Source organism: Balaenoptera physalus, assembly GCF_965194825.1.
Source record: "Balaenoptera physalus genome assembly, chromosome: 14".
NCBI classification, from domain to species: domain Eukaryota; kingdom Metazoa; phylum Chordata; class Mammalia; order Artiodactyla; family Balaenopteridae; genus Balaenoptera; species Balaenoptera physalus.
The window spans coordinates 71,228,186-71,245,382 of NC_138893.1; the positions used below are offsets into that span (position 1 = coordinate 71,228,186).

The 17,197-nt window shown below is 52.3% G+C and overlaps 1 protein-coding gene across 6 annotated transcripts in view; it reads left to right on the plus strand.

Moving 5' to 3' along the window:
- ARHGAP22 (Rho GTPase activating protein 22) overlaps positions 1–17,197 on the plus strand; it is a 213,636-nt gene that overhangs the window by 174,384 nt on the left and 22,055 nt on the right. Inside the window, exon 1 of one of the 6 annotated variants that reach the window (XM_082425459.1) lies at positions 11,122–11,280. The exons of the other annotated variants lie outside the window; for them this stretch is intronic. Within the exon in view, the coding sequence (XP_082281585.1) occupies positions 11,181–11,280 (100 nt within the window). The 5' untranslated portion in view covers positions 11,122–11,180. Of the gene's footprint in view, positions 1–11,121; positions 11,281–17,197 lie in introns of those variants that run through there. 6 annotated transcript variants of the gene reach the window in all.

Below are 17,197 nucleotides of genomic sequence, written 5' to 3' on the forward strand. Positions count from 1 at the left end.
CTACTGCAGACACGCAGGGTCGTCCTCTTCTGCTGCTGGCCCTCAGGGGTCACCCCTCGGCGGACTAAGCAGGTCCTCGCAGGGGAGATTTGGGCCACTTTTCAAAAACACGCCCTCCTCCGACTGGATAGTCCTGTGGCTTGTGTGTACTTGCCTCCCTGTGTCCAGATCCCTGCTGAATGCTGGGTGTGTATGGGGTGGTCTACACTTAGGCCAGAAGTGGACACTCAGGGTCATATCGGATGGCGAGGTACCGTGTCCTTCCCTCTGTTGCGGCTTGTGGCCCCTGCATGGCCCGCAAACCTGCTCGCTGTCCCTGACCTGAAAACAAAGGTTGCCATTTACTCACCTGCTCCTTTATTCTACACTTTTGCTGGGTGCCTAAAATGTATGGAGTGGTATTCCAGGTGCTAAGAATTCAGTGGGAAACCAAATAGAGGATGCTTCTGCCCTACCCTCCCCCTCCATTGTCCTGGGGGAGACAAACGATAGGCAAGTGAAGGTGACTCGTGATGTCTAGTAGGGGGAAACGCAGGGAGCAAAGTAGAGCCAAGTGGAGGATGGAGGGGGCACTGTGTCAGGTGTTGTTCATGAAGCCAACTTAATGAAGTCACCAGGAGATCCAGGGGATGCGGGGGAAGAGCATGCAGGCAGAGGGACCAGCGAGTGCAAACGCCCTGGGTTGGGAAAGGGCCATGGAAACACGAGGACCCTCCGGAAGGCCAGAGGGTCTGCAGGAGTGAGGACAGGAGGATGGAGGACCTGAGGCCTTGGGGACATAGTGGGGCTTCCAGATCTTGTTCTAAATTGATGGGGCACCAGGGAGGGCTCTGAGCAGGAGACAGACACAACTTGATTTATATTTATAAGAAGAGTCATCTGGCTGCCGTGTGAGGGTTGGGTCATAGAGACAAGAGCGGCCGAAGCAGGCTGGGACAGTTGTTGGACCTGGGTGCGGGGCCTGGGCGCATGTGGGAGTGGAGGAGACCGTGGAGAGCGGTCAGCTGAGACGTGTTCTGAAGGTGGGGCTGCAGGGTTTGCTGATGGTCTGGACACGGGGCGCAGGAGAAAGGAACGCCGCCGCCCAGCTGTGCAGGTGCTGTCTCTGTAGGTCGGTGTCTCTGCACAGTCATCATGAAAAGGGCTTTTAGAAAGGATCACCATGTCAGCTGGGCTCGGGCCAACAACCCCCAGCTAAGTGTGGAGACAGGAGCCTTTGGGCCAGCTGTGTTCTGACCACATGAACCATGGACATCCTCTCTCTCCATGTTTCACAGTGTTTGATTGATGCTCCATCCAGGCAGGGGCAGAAGCTCACCTTTGGGGGCTTCCTAAATGGCTCCACACTGTTAGCCATGGCCTCCCTGCCCCCTGGTGATCACGGCACCTTTGACCCACAGCCCCAATTTAATGGCCTGGGAAAACCCAAGCCCACCCAGGAACTTCTGCAGCCTCCACGGGCTTCCTTTGGTGCAAGGTGGTTGAAAGTGACCCAATGGCACAGAATAGAGCCCAGACGCCCATGCCTCTGGACTTGGATTTATGACAGGTAGCACCTCTGAGCACCAGGGAAAGGAGAACATTGCCATGATCTTGGCTAGCAAGATACTCTTCAAATGAGTTACAAAAAGCACCAAGTATTTAGCAACAATACAATGGAGAAATAAACACAATTCATTCTTACAACAGAAAACTCTACAGCAGTGAGAATGAATGAACTACAGCTCTACCCAACAGCATGCATGAATCCTAAAAACATACTGTGAGACTAGGGCAGCCCAAGAACATGCTGTGATTCTATTTACATAAAGTCGAAAATAGGGCAGAAGGAAACCATGTTATTTATGGGTAAATAATTAGGCAGCAAAAATAAAAAGAAAAGCAAAGAAATGAAAGCTGTAAAAGTCAGGATAGCAGACCTAGTTACACAGGTGCTCATTTTATAATACTCTGCATCTCTGTGCATATGTGCTTTAAATACTTTTTGAATGTCTGCATATTTCACTCATAAAAAATCAAAAACTAAATAAAACAAAGAAAGGAGAGAAACCAAAGGTCAAAGAGGCTAAGTAATTTGCCCAAGATGACACAGCTAGTCAGGAGCAGAGCTGAGAAACAGAGGCAGATGTTCTGACCCCAAAGGCTCTGCCTTGTTCAGCCCATCCAGGGCACTGTCACGTCACATGTGGTCTACCTGTACTCAGTGTGCTGGCTCCCTGAGCCACGCACGTGCGTCTCTGCCTGTTTTTCTCTGTCTCTCTGTCTGTCTCTCTCTGTCTGTCTCTCTCTGTACTTGCTAAATGGGGACCATTTGCAGAATCCCACATAGAAACCAGATTTGCCCCTCCCCCGGCCCTCTTTCCCCAGCGTTTATCAGACTTCTCAGGCTGTGCGCTGTGTGCCGAAGAAGTCACAAAAATTAAAACAGGAACCACCATCAAAGGCGCTTATCTCCTTTCTATCAGAAATATAGAGGAAAGGCAGAAATCCCAGGGGTTAGCGGTGGCAGACATGTCCGGGCAAGTTTGGCACTTGAAGGGGGTCTCCATCCGCCTCTGCAGGTTTCCTGGCAAAGCTGTTATTAGCCTGGGTTCCCCTGGAAAGGAGGCTTAGAGGATCAGCCCTTCTTTCACTGTTTAATAACAGAGCCCGTGAGCCCTTTCAAGCATATTTGTTCTGGCAGAGAGCGGCCACCTCTGACAGGCACCAATGGGCAGCGTGCCTGCTGCAGTCAGGGGAGAGCCCGGGCACCCCACAGAGAAAACGCCGGCCAGCAGGGCAGGGGAGCCGGTCACTGCCGATGGCCTGCTCAGGGGTGGCCCTGATGGAGTGCCTCTTGTCTGGGCATTCATTCAACCAGTTAGTCATTCACTCGAGGATGTGTTCTGGGGGCTGGTGACACAGCAGTGAGTAGGACAGACAAGGTCCCTGCCCTCGTGGGGTGTACATTCTAAGAAAGGAGACAGACAGCAAGCAAGTAAGCCTGGTGTAGGTTAGATGGTAGAGAGCGCAGTGGAGGCAGATGAGGTGGGGAGGGCAAGCGGGAGTGATGGGGGTTTGGAGTTTAGTGACATTTGAGTAAAGGAGACGAAGGGGTGAGTTACACATATATCTGGGCAGAGCGTTTTGGAGGCAGACGTGGGGGTTGGAAGAGCAGCAAGGAGGCCAGTGTGGCTGGAGCAGAGTCTGTGAAGGGGGAGAGAGGAGGTAAGGGCTGGTAAATCAGTAGGGCCTTGTCACGGTGATGACTCTGGCTTTTCCTCTGAGCGAGGTGGTGTCATTGGCCGGTCTTGAACAGAGCAGTGGCCAAGCCTGACTCAGGTTCCAGCAGGATCCCTCTGGCTGCTGTGTTGAGAATGGATGAAAGAAGCAAGGACAGAAACAGGGAGACCAGTTAGGAGCTCATTACACAATCGTGCAGGTGAGAGGTGATGGCGGCTTGGCTCAGGATGGCATGGGTGATGAGGAATAATTGAGTTCTTGATATATTTTGAAGGTAGAACCAATAGTATTTCCCCTCCTGGAATGGGTGAAAGGTGTAAGAGAATGAGAGAAGTCAAGGGTTATTCCAAGGTGTTTTGATCTAAGCCAACTGGAAGGATGGATTAGCTGTTAACTGAGATGAGAAAGAACACAGGAAGTGCAGTTGTTTGGAAGGAAGATGGAGAGTTCACTTTGGGGCTTAGTCTGGGATACATGTTAGAGGCTCAAGTTTAAGGTATCAAGTAGGCAATTTGACATTTATGTCTAGAGACCAGGAGAGAAGACTGGGTTGGAGAGAGAATGTGCGGGCCATTGACACATAGATGGGGTTTGAAGCCATGAGGCTGGATGAGACACCATGGAGCTAGCGGAGGAACAGCAGAGGACCAGGGCTGAGCCCTGAGCTGCTTCCAGGTAGGAAGTCAGGGAGCAGAGGAGAAGCCAGCACAGGGGATGAGGAGAGCCAGGAGCAAGTGGGGTCCCTAAGCTGAGTGAAGAGAGCATCTAAGAAAGAAGTATCTGTGCACTGCCAATAGATCAACCAGGAGAGAACAGATGGTGAGCACAGTCCATGGTTGACTTGTCAAGGGTGGTTTTGGTGGAGTCCTGGGAGTAAAGCCTGATAATAGTGGGTATGAAAAAGGATAAGAGGAGGGGAATTGGAGTGTGATCATAGCCGACTCTTTCAAAAAGTTTGCTGTAAAGGGAAAAAGGGAAATGGGACAGTAGCTCAGTCCTCCAGTAGCTGGAGGAGGGAGTTTGTTTATTTTTTTAAGTTGGGAGACAAAACAGCAACGATGGTACAGATGAGGGAGAGAAGAATTGCTGGAGCACCAGTATCTCTTGTGGATATAGACGGGAAATTCCTCAACAGACTACAAAGAAATTGAATCCAGCGATATATAAAAGGATTATAACCATGACCAAATGAGATTTATCCCAGGAATGCAAGGGTGGTTTAACATCTGAAAATTAATTAATGTGATACATCAATAGAATAAAGGACAAAAACCACATGATCATCTCAATCAACTCAGAAAAGACATTTGACGAAATCCAGCACCATTTCATGATAAAAACATTCAACAGTCTAGAGATAGAAAGGAATTTTCTAAACCTGCTAAAGGGCATCTACAAAAAACCCCACAGATAACATCATGCTTAATGGAAAAAGACTGAATGCTTTTCAGGAACAAGACGAGGATTCTCGCTTTCACCACTTCTATTCAACATTGTACTAGACCAGAACAATTCTAACCAGAACGATTAGGCAAGAAAATGAAATAAAATGCATCCAGATTGGAAAGGAAGAAACAAGTAATCTATTTGCAGATGACATGATTTCTTATCTAGAAAGTATTAAAAATCTACTAGAAATCTGTTAGATCTAATAAAAAAATTCAGCACGATTGCAAGATACAAGGTCAATATACACAAATCAATTGTATTTCTATACAGTAGCACTGGGAAAACTGAAAATGAAATTAAGAAAACTTCATTTATAATAGCATCCAAAAGAACAAAATACTTACCAATATATTTAACAGAAGAAGTACAAAACTTAATACTCTAAAAATGACAATACATTCTTGAAAGAAATTAAAGACCTAAATAAATGGAAAGACATCCCATGTTCATGGATCAGAAGATTTGACATTGTGACGAGAGCTCCACTGCCCAGTGGATCTCTGGACTTCCATGCCCCATTCTAGGAACACGGCCCCTGGGGGGGCCCTGTTGGGCAGCACCTCCTAGCCAGCTCTCTGTGAAAGGGGAGAGAAAGGAGTCACACGATACCAGGGCTGCCTGGCATCTGATGGGTGCTCATGGGTGAGTCCTTGCCTTGCCTGGTTATCTGGAGAGAGCCAGCAAGCCCTCGAAGGTGCATCTTATGTGCATAGGAAGGTACTTATTAGCAAAGCTGGTTGCGTTGAAGTATTAGAGGAGTCAGAGTGAGCACAGGTTTTGGCATCAGGCTGCGGTCTGTGTGTGATCTGGCTCTGCCCCTTGCTTGCTGTGCGACCCTGGGCATGCCACTTACCCTCTCTGTGTCCTTGTTTTAAAATTGGAATAAGAATATCTTCTTTGCAGAATTGTCATGAGAATTAATAGAGAAAATGGATGCAAAGTGCTCAGCACTCTCAGAACTAAATAGTTCTATTCATTCAACACAGAACGTCTGCCACGTGCAGGCAGGGCACACGGCAGGGATCAGACGGAGCTTCCATTCTACTCCCCTAGACAGAGAGTAACAGGAAAGTACATCGCATGGCACAGAGCAATTGTTCTCATCAGAACCACCCAGAAGAAAAGGGAGACTGTTTTATCCTCCCCCAGAGTTTCCAACTCACTAGGATTTGTGTTTCTAACAAGTTCCCAGGTGATACTGATGCTGCTGGTCTGGGACCCACATTTCGAGAACTGCTGTGTTAGAAGGTGGTGAGTGCTACTGAAAGAAAGAAAAAGAAATAGAGCCATTTAAAATACAGTGGTGAGGGTGGGCCTAATGATAGAGTGACACCCAAAGTCTTGAAGAAGTGAGAAAGTGAGCCAGGAGGATGACGGGTAGAAGTGTGCCAGACCCAGGCAACAGCCTGGGCAAAAACAGAGAGCATCTGATGTGGTCTTGAACCAGCGCGGAGGCAGGTGGGATGAGGGAGTGAGGGACAGGGCCAGATGCAAAGGAACCTGATGGCAGAGGAAGGACGTGATCTGATAGATAGTTAAAACGGCAGCTCAGACTGCTGACCAGAGCGGGAAAAGGGGAAGCGGGGGGACCTGTTTGCAGTAATTCAGGTGAGAGACAAGGGTGCTTACGCTATGGTGGGTGGTGGTGAAAGTGAGCAGATTCCAAATCTGTTTTGAAAGTAGGACCTACAAGATCTCTTGGATGTGGGTTTGAGAGAAAGGGAGCAGTGAAGGTGGACGCCCAGGGGTCTGATAGAGCAGACAGAAAGAACCATCATTAAGTGAGTGAGGAAGACACAGCCTAGAGCAGGTTTGGCACAATGCAGCAAGACCACAGCTCCATTTGGGCATGTATGAGTTTGAGATGCCTGTTAGTCATTAAACCACTGGGCATCCTGAGTGGGCAGTGGGATGCAGGAGTCTGGGGGTCGGGGTTAGCGCTCAGTAACTAGTAGCATGGTAACTGTCCCCCCTACCCAGTGTCACTGATGAGCAAAGCCCAGCAACTGTCCCAACCTTACAGGCAGCAACACAGTGACAGTCCTGGGGCCAGGAGCCTGGTATGGGAACGGTGTCCTTGCCCAGAGTGACAGCTCCTCGCCGGGGAGGGGCACGAGGGGCCAGGCGGCAGCCTTGCAGTGGCCATCAGAGCTTCGCTGCCCATGCCAGGCCCCATCCTGATGTGTGTGTGGCTCTCACAGGCCTCTGGGGACTTTCCCCTGACCCCCCCAGAGCTGACAGTCCTGTCCTAGGTTCCTCAGAAATCATGGGGGAAGGAGGGGGACGAATGCGGCTCCCAGAAGCCACAGGGCAGGACACTTGACCTGGAGAAAATCCAGCCTCAGGACAACTTGGAAGTACACAAAGCAACCTTGTTAGTCCAGCTGGTTGTGGTCATTATTTGCTGGAATGACATCTCCAAACGGAAGCCCTCAAGGCACAGTCACATTCAGGATGAAAGGTCACTGACCCCAGCCCAGGCTGGCAGTGGTGGAGCCTGAGATCTTAAGTGGACCACTTCTCCCCAGCACTACTTACTCCAGATCCCAGCGCTTCTGGGAGATTCAAGAAGAGAAAGTCTTATTTCTATTTCCCCTGGATGTTAACCCACCAGGCCAGTGGGCCTGGGTCTTTCCTGGCTGCCTTTCCAAAAGGGGAAAGATAGGACTGTTGCTGACCTGGGCTGAGCTTCAGTCACTGAGCCAGCAGAAGGGGCACTTGAGTCTGATTCTGGTACCCTGGGCCCATTCTGGTGGGCCCTGAGGGACCACATGCCACGTGGAGGAGAAATTGCCGCCACAGGCCTTGGACCCCATCCAGCCCCAAGCTCACAGAGGCCAGATCTGTCCTCTTCTGAGTATATGGGTCAGTACACAGCACCCTTGGGCCTCCTTCCCCTGCAGCCCTCAAGGCTTCTCCCCTGAAGTGCTCCAGGAGCCTTTGAGCTTAGATCCCCAGGACAGGGGAAATAGCCCCCAGCCACAGACCCCACTGACAGGCGGCCAGGGAGCCCGGGGCCGTTTACCAGGAGAGCAGGGTGGAGGAGCAGCTGCCTTATCTTGGGAGAGCCTGGCAGGCCAGCAAGGGTGATTTATAGGGGGCTGCTCACCACTGCTTCCTGTGAAACGCAGGATGCTAACTGCTCAACTAACTGACTCTTACCCACCTTGCTGGCTCGCTAAGTCTGCCTTCCCTCCCAGCAGCTGTGGTGGAAATGCCCCTGCAGCTGGGCCTGCCTGGCTTTCCGTGCGTGCTAAGAAGAGCTCAGATCCCAGGGCTGGAAAAGAGTTTGTCATGGTCATTGCTAAGATGAGGCCAGTGGAGGGTGTGTGCCAGCAGCACTGCGTGATGTCCTGGTGACTCCCAGCCACGAGGGGAGAAGTTGGGTTGAGGTAGCCACTCTCCAGAGCAGCTAATGTTTATTCAGCGTGTCCCGGTGCCGGGCTCTGCACCCCAGTTGACCCTCACAATAGCCCTTTGAAATCAGTCCTGCTGTAGCCCCTTTTACAGGTGAGGAGACTGAGCAGCAGAGAGGCTCAGGTAATCTGTCCAGGTCCCAAAGAAGTAAGCAGGAAGCCAGCCTTCTAACCCAGGTCTGCGGGAGCTCAGAGCCCTGGGGCTGGATGCCGGGTCCGGAGAGCAGGATGCCGGGAGCCCTTGGGGTGCCTTGTGGTCGGGTTCGCTGGCTCTCAGTTTCTTCCCAGACAGCCTTGGTCCTCCACATCAGTCTGAGGAAAGAGGAAGGGGTCTCATGCTTGCCATTTGCTACTCTTGACAGTGGTTCATTGTATCAAAATTATATTGTAGAGAGGGACAGAGAGGCCCAGAGAGGTTCAGCAACTTGCCTAACAGCACACAGCAGGGTTGGGAGCAGGGGCAGCCTGGCTCCAGGGTGAGCCCATCCAAGGATGTTCTGTTGCTAGGCACCATAGTCTCTGGATCTGCGTTGTCTTAAGAGTGGTGTGGGGACAGGGGAAGGGAGGCAAGACTGAGGACAGAGGTAGTCCCCGAGGTCCTGGACCCAGCCCAGAAACGAGAGCCACCCCAGCTCAAGAGGTCACCTGCCACCAGGCGCTAGTGTGAGAGGACAGATCCCCAGCCTCTCAGCTCCCTGGCCCACCCCAAGAAGAAAGTTTCATGACTATCTTTGCATACCCATCCCCCATCTCAGGCCCCATGGATTAAAAAGACCTCCACAAGGTGACGTGGGTGGTGACCTGGCCAGGGTTTAACCTAGAGTTCATTGTGGCAGTGCGCATCAGAGTCCAGAGCCTTCTAAATGGGGGGCAGCTGCAGACCTCCATCCATGCGGGGAATCTGGGCGGGAGGTTGGGTGGAGGGATTCCCTAGAGATTGGCCAGTCTAACTCTCTGACCATACAGATGGGGAAACCGTGGCTCGGTAAAGAGAAAGCAAGTCAGTTGCCAGAGCTCTCTGCCTACCTGGGAGGACCCCCCTTCCCCGGAGTAGGTGCCTCCCCTGAGCCCTTGGACCCTTCTCTTTAACATGGGCAGAGCTGATCAGACCTTGGGGACTGTGGGCCATGGGGGCTCCAGGCTTTTCCGGCAGGTTTAGGGCAGGATACTCCTTGACTTACGGCCCCCTGGCCCCATGAACCACCCCTCCCACCTTCACGTGTACCTGAACTCTGGGAGGGGAGAGCACCGAGCCCCTCCCCACGTTCCCAGCACTCGGGAGGACTTCAGCCCCCACCCTGCACACTAGCATCAGGACCAGGACTAGGGGGCCTCCCTGGCCTGGGGCACAAAATTTAAGGGAGCACCAAAAACCTCAGTGATCAGGATGAATATTTTATTTAATTTTTTAGAATGAAAATTAATGCAAAAAAATCCATTGTGTTAGTTCCCGATTGCTGCTTTAACAAATTGTCACAAATTCAGCAGTTTAAAATAACACAGATTTATTTGCTCACCCTTCTAAAAGTCGGCAGTCGGAAGAACTGAATTTTTATGATATTGAAGATACTGAAATCATGGTGTTGGCAGGGCTGGTTCCTTCTGAGAGCTCCAGGGGAGAATGGATCTTTGCCTCTTCCACTTCCTAGAAGCTGCTCACGTTCTTGGGTTTCTGCTTCCCTCCTAATGTTGCCTCCTCTTCTGTAGTCAAATTTCCCTCTACCTCCATTTTTTAAGGCCCACTGAGATAATCTAGTATAACCTCTTGTCCTCAATCCTATCTACAACATCCCTTTTGCTAGGTAAGGTAGCAACGTCACAGGTTCTAGGGATTAGGACATGGACGTCTTGAGGGGGGCATTGTTTAGCCTACCACATCCATGATAAACAGACTATCAAAATTTTAAATAAAGACAGGATCTGTGGGTGGGATTAGGGTGAGGCAAATGAGGCACTCACTCTCAAAGTCTGTGCAAGTACAGGGTCGGATCCTGTCTTTATTTAAAATTTTGATATTTTGTTCATCATGGATTTTTTTTGGCATTAATTTGTATTTTTTTAAATATCGCAAAAATATTTCTCTTGATTACTGAAATTTTTGGCACCCCCTTTAACCTTGCACCTGAAGTGCAAAATTCACTTGCCTCATTCTAGTCTAGGCCCTGCTTAGTAAGAGCAAGAAAAGTGACCCTACCCTACACGCTGGATTTCAGATGAGCTCCCACCCCTTCCAGCCCCAGGGCTCCCCTAAGCCCTTCCCTTACAGAATTCTGCCCACAGACCCCTGGGGACCTCCACCCCTTCTTCTGGTGTTGCAGGGCCCCAGCTTTGCTTCTCTGTCCACCTGCCCTCCTGGTGAATGCCTGAAGCTGTGCACCCATCTCGGTCCTCACCCTTTGCACCCTCTGGAAGTGTGGGATTGTGGGTTTTTTTCTCTGGGATAGAATCCTACTCTGGGAAGAACTCAGGCTTTGCAGAAAGATAATATAGGTTTGAACTGAAGATCTGTCACTTACTAGTTGGGTGACCTTGGGAAAATTACAAAATCTCTCTGAGCTTCAGCTGCCTCATCTGTAAAATGGGACATTAATACTCATACCGCTCAGAGCTGCACAAGACGCTTGTGTTAAGTCCTAAGCACCCTCCGTGGCACTGGGGCGCTGGCCCCTCGGCAAGGCAGAGGGTTGGAGCCCTGAATGCCAGTTCCACAGACAGCAGCCCAGCTGTAGACTGGGCTCGGCACTCACCCCGCTGCTTGACCCAAACCGAAATCACCTGGGCTCCACCTGGAACACCTGCCTCCCATTCTGCGGGGAGAGGAATTTCCTAAAGCGAGCCCTTGACCAGGAAGAAGGGGCGGATCATTGGGAGTTGTTAGTATTCCTACCGAGCGTTAGGAAGAAGCGGGTCAGAGGTCTGAGCGGGGAGCGCCACGGGGGCCGACTCCAGGAGCAGCGTTTCAGGAACTCGCCGGGCCCAGGCCCTCCCTCCCTCGCTCCAGGGTCCGGGCCTGGGGCGGGCGGCGGGCAAGACGCTACCTGCGCGCGTGCCGGGCATTCCTGCCGCCGCCGCGCCGCCGCGCCCGGGCGCGCCATGGGCCTGATGCCGGCCGCGCGGGCCTCCTCCGGGTGCCGCGCCTGCTCGCGGTCGCCCTGCCGCCTGCCAGCCTGCTGCGCTCCCGCCGCCGCCCCAGGTACCGCGGGAGGGGGGTGCGGGCGCCCCGCGAAGCCGAGCGGAAGCGGCGTCCCTGGCCGACAGCGCGTTCGGCCCCGGCCCCACGCGCGGGTGAGGACAGCGCTGCGCCGGCGGGTCGCGGGGCGCCCAGGGGGAGAGGGGGAGGGAGGGGGAGGGGGGAGGGGTTGGGGGCAGCAGCGGGACCGGTCGCCGGGCTGGGGGAGCGGGCACGCGCGTGTAGGGGGAAGAGGCAGAGCTGGGACGCCTCCTCCTACCTCCCGCCCTGGTGGTGGGCATCCCGCGTGCAGGGATGAAGAGCCTAGTCTTCCGGGGCGCGGGAACTTGCAAAGGATCACCCCACCACCACCACCACTACTGAGGGGACCAGGCAGGATGCCAGCTCTGGGCTACCGACTCCAGGTTCAGTGCTCAGCCCACGTTTGCCTCTCCAGGCCTCAGGAAGGCACCCGTGTCTGGGCGTGGGGCTGGCTAACACCAGAGGGTAGGGGTCACTTCTGCCCTGGGGACCAGCTTGCCTCGGGCAGGACACCCCCCAAAATGTTGCGTCTTGCTGTATTTCTCTCCCCTGGGCTGATTTCAGCCTCTTGGTTGTTGAAACTTGGCTACAGCCCAGCCAATTGGTTACAGCTGTTGCGAGTAGAGCTGAGGCTCTGTAGTACCTAGCGGAGGGCAGTGCCCTTAGGCACAAGTGCGGGAGTGATGGAAAGTGGATTTACAAACCGTGGAGTGCGTGCATGGAGGTCGGCAAATGTCCTGGGGAGGGGAGTAGAGAACAGGAAGGGTTTACCCAAAGTTTGTGAATCTCTGGAGAGAATTTAAGAATTATTGTCTTCATTGTGTCTCTTCTCTCTGTGCCTCTCCCCCCAACTGGAGAGAGCCCTAGTATGACCAGAGCCATACTAGGAGACTGAGGTCTCCCCTCGGGGATCAGCTCCAGAAGGAATCTCAGCTGCCTCCCTTCCCTGCTGGGTCCCGGGGGCAGGCAGAGCCCACCCTATCCTGGGCTGGCCCTCCTGGGTCAGGAGAAGGCCACATTTATCAAGTGCCTGGTGCCATAGGCTCTCCCGTGGCTGCCGATGGCCCCATGAAGTGGCAGAGACCAAGGCTCAGAGAGGTTGAGGACGGTGCCCAAGGTCACCCAGGACAGGGATCTGAGTCAGCTGAGTGCTGGGCCTGTCCCTTCCTGCCCCTGCTTGGGATTCTGGGGAGAGGGGAGTGAGGGCCGGGCTTTGCCAGGGAGCAGCTGGCAGGGGAGGAGGCCTGGCCCAGCTCTGAGCCCGTCCGCAGGTTCATCCAGAGGAAAGGCAACCTCTGCCAGCTTCCTCACAAAGCGCCGGCTGTGCCACTGGAGAAGAGTGTGGGCTGGGCCCTCGAGGAACCTGCACACTGGCTGGGTTTCCAGGGATCCGACAGACCTACTGAATCTGGTTCTTGGCAAGGCTCCCCCTCTGAGACGTGCCAGGAGGGCTGAGGAAGTTCAGCACAGCCGTTCCAGGCCCTGCCAGGCTCTGGCTGAGAGACCCTGACGAGGGGAGTGGTGGGCAAGGCCCCTGGCTGAAGGAGGCCAGACCTGTAGCCTGAGCACAGGGCGCCTCCAGCAGGAGGAAGCTGGGAGCAGAGCCCTGGGAGGCTGAGCTGGAATGAGTCTTTCCCATGGGGCTCCGGGAGCATCTCCCCACCAAGGGTGGTGAGGGGGCAGCTCACACCTGAAGGCTGTACAAGGTCGGATGCAAGGCTCCACGCCGCCTTGCTGGGAATGTGGGGTCAGCCCTGGGCCTGGTGGTGGCTGGGAGCAGGGCCTCGGGGCAGCCTCTAAAGACAAGTGTGATCATCCCCATTTTATAGATGGAGAAACTGAGACCTAGGAAAGGAAGCCACTCTGCTCCTCAGTGGCTTAGTCAGCACCCAGACCAGTGCAGGTGCAGGCTCAGAATCTTTGTCTCTGTGGCCTTCAGCCTTGACCATCACCTGCCACCTGTGTTCCCATTCCCCACCCCTAGCTTAGCGCTCTCGCCAGGCTCAGCGCTTGGAGGGCCTCTGGGGCAGTCTCATCATTTCCCAGAGCCCCTGAGCCATGTATGGGGTCAGTGCTCACCAGGGCTCATGGTCCATGTCAGGACAGGGGGCTGCCATGCTCCCAGCCTCTTCATTCAGGCTCTCTCACACCCACCCTCCAACCCCTGGGGCCCTTGTCAGACCTCCTCCCCCGGCCCCCCGCTCAGGTCTGCCTTGGGGTCTCTGCTCATGCACGCCCCCAGCACCCCGCACCCCACCTGTCTGCCTGGCTATCTCCTGCTCATTCTTAGGCCCCAGTTCTGATGTTCCCTCCTCCTCTAAGTCGCCTCTGTTTGGAAGCACCCGGGATCCTGTGGACTTCCATTTCCTGGCTCTCACAGCCCTGTTCAGGGGGCTGGAAGAGTGGTCTGGAAGGCTTCACAGGGGGAAGCAGTGGTTGAGCTGAGGTTGGGAGAGGGCTTCAGAGACGTGGGAGCCGCCTGACCGCAGGCACCGCATGAACAGCGGGGCTGGCCGTGCAGCAGCTGCCCTCTGCCTGGCCCAGACTGTGCCCCAGAAGCTGGTGGAGGGAGGGCGGCAGGCCCTTGCCTCTCTGCCTGCCAAGTTTGGATTTTATCCTGGGTGGGGAGGAGGGAGGCAGCAAGGGGTTTTCAGCACAGGAGCCCGTGGTAGGATTTACATGTTTTTAGCCCTCTGGGCAGCTCTGAGACCCTCTAGGACCTAGAACAGGGTGGGGCACAAACGCAAGAGTGATGGAAGGGTGGATGGATGGATGGATGGACGAATGGACAGGTAGACAGCAGATGCCCTGGGGACAGGAAATGGGAGAGTAGGAAGGGCTGGGGCCAAGAGGAGGCTGGATGGAATTACCCAAGCTTTGTGAATCTCTAGAGAGAATTTTAGAATTCCTTTCCTCAGTGTCTCTCTTCCCTGACTATGGCCTTCAGTCACTGTGAGCCGAGGGTGGGGAGCTGAGTGCATGAATTTGGGACCACAGACTGTCCTGGACTGTGTGTCCACCCTCCTTCGCTCAGTGCTCCTTGACCTCTGTTCCAAGCCCAGCATTGGCTCAGGACTGGGGAGAGGGGGTGGTTCCCAGTGAGGATCCGGGCAGAGGCGAGTGTCTTCACATGGTCTGTGGTAGAGGCCCAGGGAGAGAGCTCAAGAGCACTGTGGTTGTGCTGAAGGGAGGATCTGGGACAGCTCACATAGGAGGGGACACCTGAGCTGTTCCCAAGGGCTAATAAGAATTTTACACAGACTGAACAGGGAAGAGTCCTCCTGTGCACAGGCCAGGCAGCAGGAAAGCAGATGTATTCGGGATGCTCGCATAGTGGGTAAAGCGGAAGTGAAAGGGACAGGGCAGGGCCCTGAGTGGGGAGGAAGGCAGGAGGCAGGCGCCAAGGATGCAGTGCCAGGCTGGCTCCTTCCCCTCTTGAGGACCCTCTGCTTATGGGCAGTTCCCCCTGTATGTTCTCTGCCTGCTCATTTGAGGTCCTAGCAGATGCCTCTGGTCACGATAGGCCTGGTTTCCCATTTCTACCTTCTGTGGGTCAGGGCCAGTCTCCTACTTCATCCTGGCCCTGGGGGGAGGTCTGTGTCATGGAGGTTGAAGCAAAAGAGGTGAGTACCTGACAAAGCCACATGAGTGAAGTGTGGACTGGATGTGAGGCAATAGGGAATGGTGGGGTCTGTGGAGAATTAGCAAATACATGGGCTATCAAAAGGGCACAAGTGCCACTGAACTCCGTCAGTGTAACCATTTGGGAATTCCGGCCAGGTGCCACGAGATCTGTGGATTCTTTTAAGAGAAGCTGGGAATCCAGATTTTTATATGAAATCTCTGGATTTTAAATAACTAATTTAAAAATGTTTCAAACATCTTACTAGCTCAACAAGAGCATGTGGACCCATGTGGTTCATTGCTGGGCATAAGTGAGGTGAGAGGGAACAGTGGCTCTGTGTCCCCAGACCAACCCAGGCCACTCTCAGGCTAGGCAGAGAGGCCAGGATGCTGTGCTCAGGGCCGTTGACTGGCCCATCGGGCCCCACCTCTGTGGGCAGGGGCAGCTTGGCTCTCCCACCAAATCCCAGAGGGCAGACAGTTTTTCCTTTCTTGTCAGTATTGTATCCTCTGCTTACCTCTGCCTGTTGCCCAAATGACCACATCCTTGGGAGCTACTGGTGAAGAAAGACAGGAGAAACACAGGAAGCGAGGCTGGTGCGTGGATAGCATCACACAGGTATCCATGCTCCAGCATGGGTGGAGAGCAGCAGTGTGGCCTAGAACATTCTCTGGACCTGGTGCCAGACTGCCTGGGTTTTGTTTGTTTGTTTGTTTTTGTTTTTTTAATTTTTATTTTATTGGAGTATAGTTGACTTACAATGCTGTGTTAGTTTCAGGTGTACAGCAAAGTGATTCAGTTATACATATACTCATTCTTTTTTAGATTCTTTTCTCATATAGATTATCACAGAATACTGAGTAGAGGTCCCTGTGCTATACATTAGGTCCTTGTTGGTTATCTATCTTATATGTAGTAGTGTGTGTGTGTTCATCGACCCCCCCACGTTTCCCCTTTGGTAACCATAAGTTTGTTCTCGATATCTGTAAGTCTGTTTCTGTTTTGTAAGTAAGTTCATTTGTATCTTTTTTTATTAGATTCCACATATGAGTGATATCATTTGATATTTGTCTTTCTCTGTCTCACTTCACTTAGTATGATAATCTCTAGGTCCATCCATGTTGCTGCAAATGGCATTATTTTGTTCTTTTTTTCACTGAGTAATATTCCATTGTATATATATATATATATATGGTATCTTCTTTATCCATTCCTCTGATGATGGACATTTAGGTTGCTTCTGTGTCTTGGCTATTGTAAATAGTGCAGCAGTGAACATTGGGGTGTATGTATCCTTTTGGATTATGGTTTTCTGCAGATATATGCCAAGTAGTGGGATTGCTGGATCATATGGTAGCTCTGTTTTTTGCTTTTTAAGGAAGCTTCATACTGTTCTCCATAGTGGTTGTACCAATTTACATTCCCACCAACAGTGTAGGAGGGTTCCCTTTTCTCCACACCCTCTCCAGCATTTATTGTTTGTAGTTTTTTTGCAAATTTTGCTGCTAGTTTAGTCCACAAATTGTTATAATAGTTTAATTAATTAATTTGTTTATGGCTGCATTGGGTCTTTGTTGCTGTGCGTGGGCTTTCTCTAATTGCGGCGAGTGGGGGCTACTCTTCGTTGTGGTGCGCAGGCTTCTCATTACGGTGGCTTCTCTTGTTGCGGAGCACGGGCTCTAGGCATGTGGTCCTCAGTAGTTGTGGCGCATGGGCTTAGTTGCTCCGCGGCATGTGGGATCTTCCTGGACCAGGGACCGAACCTGTGTCCCCTGCATTGACAGGCAGATTCTTATCCACCGTGCCACCAGGGAAGCTCTGTTTGTAGACTTTTTGACGATGGCCATTCTGACCTGTGTGCGGCGATACCGCATTGTAGTTTTGATTTGCATTTCTCTGGTAATTAGTGACATTGAGCATCTTTCATGTGCTTTTTTGGCCATCTGTATGTCTTCTTTGAGAAATGTCTATTTAGATCTTCTGCCCATTTTTTGATTGGGTTGTTTATTTTTTTTTGACATAGAGCTGTGTGAGCTGTTTATATATTTTGGAGATTAATCCCTTGTCAGTTGCTTCATTTGCAAATATTTTCTCCCATTCTGTGGGTTGTCTTTTTGTTTCGTTTATGGTCTCCTTTGCTGTGCAGAAGCCTTTAAGTTTAATTACGTCCAATTTGTTTATTTCCGTTTTTATTTTCATTACTCTAGGAGGTGGATCATAAAAGATATTGCTGCGATTTATGTCAAAGAGTGTTCCATGTTTTCCTCTAAGAGT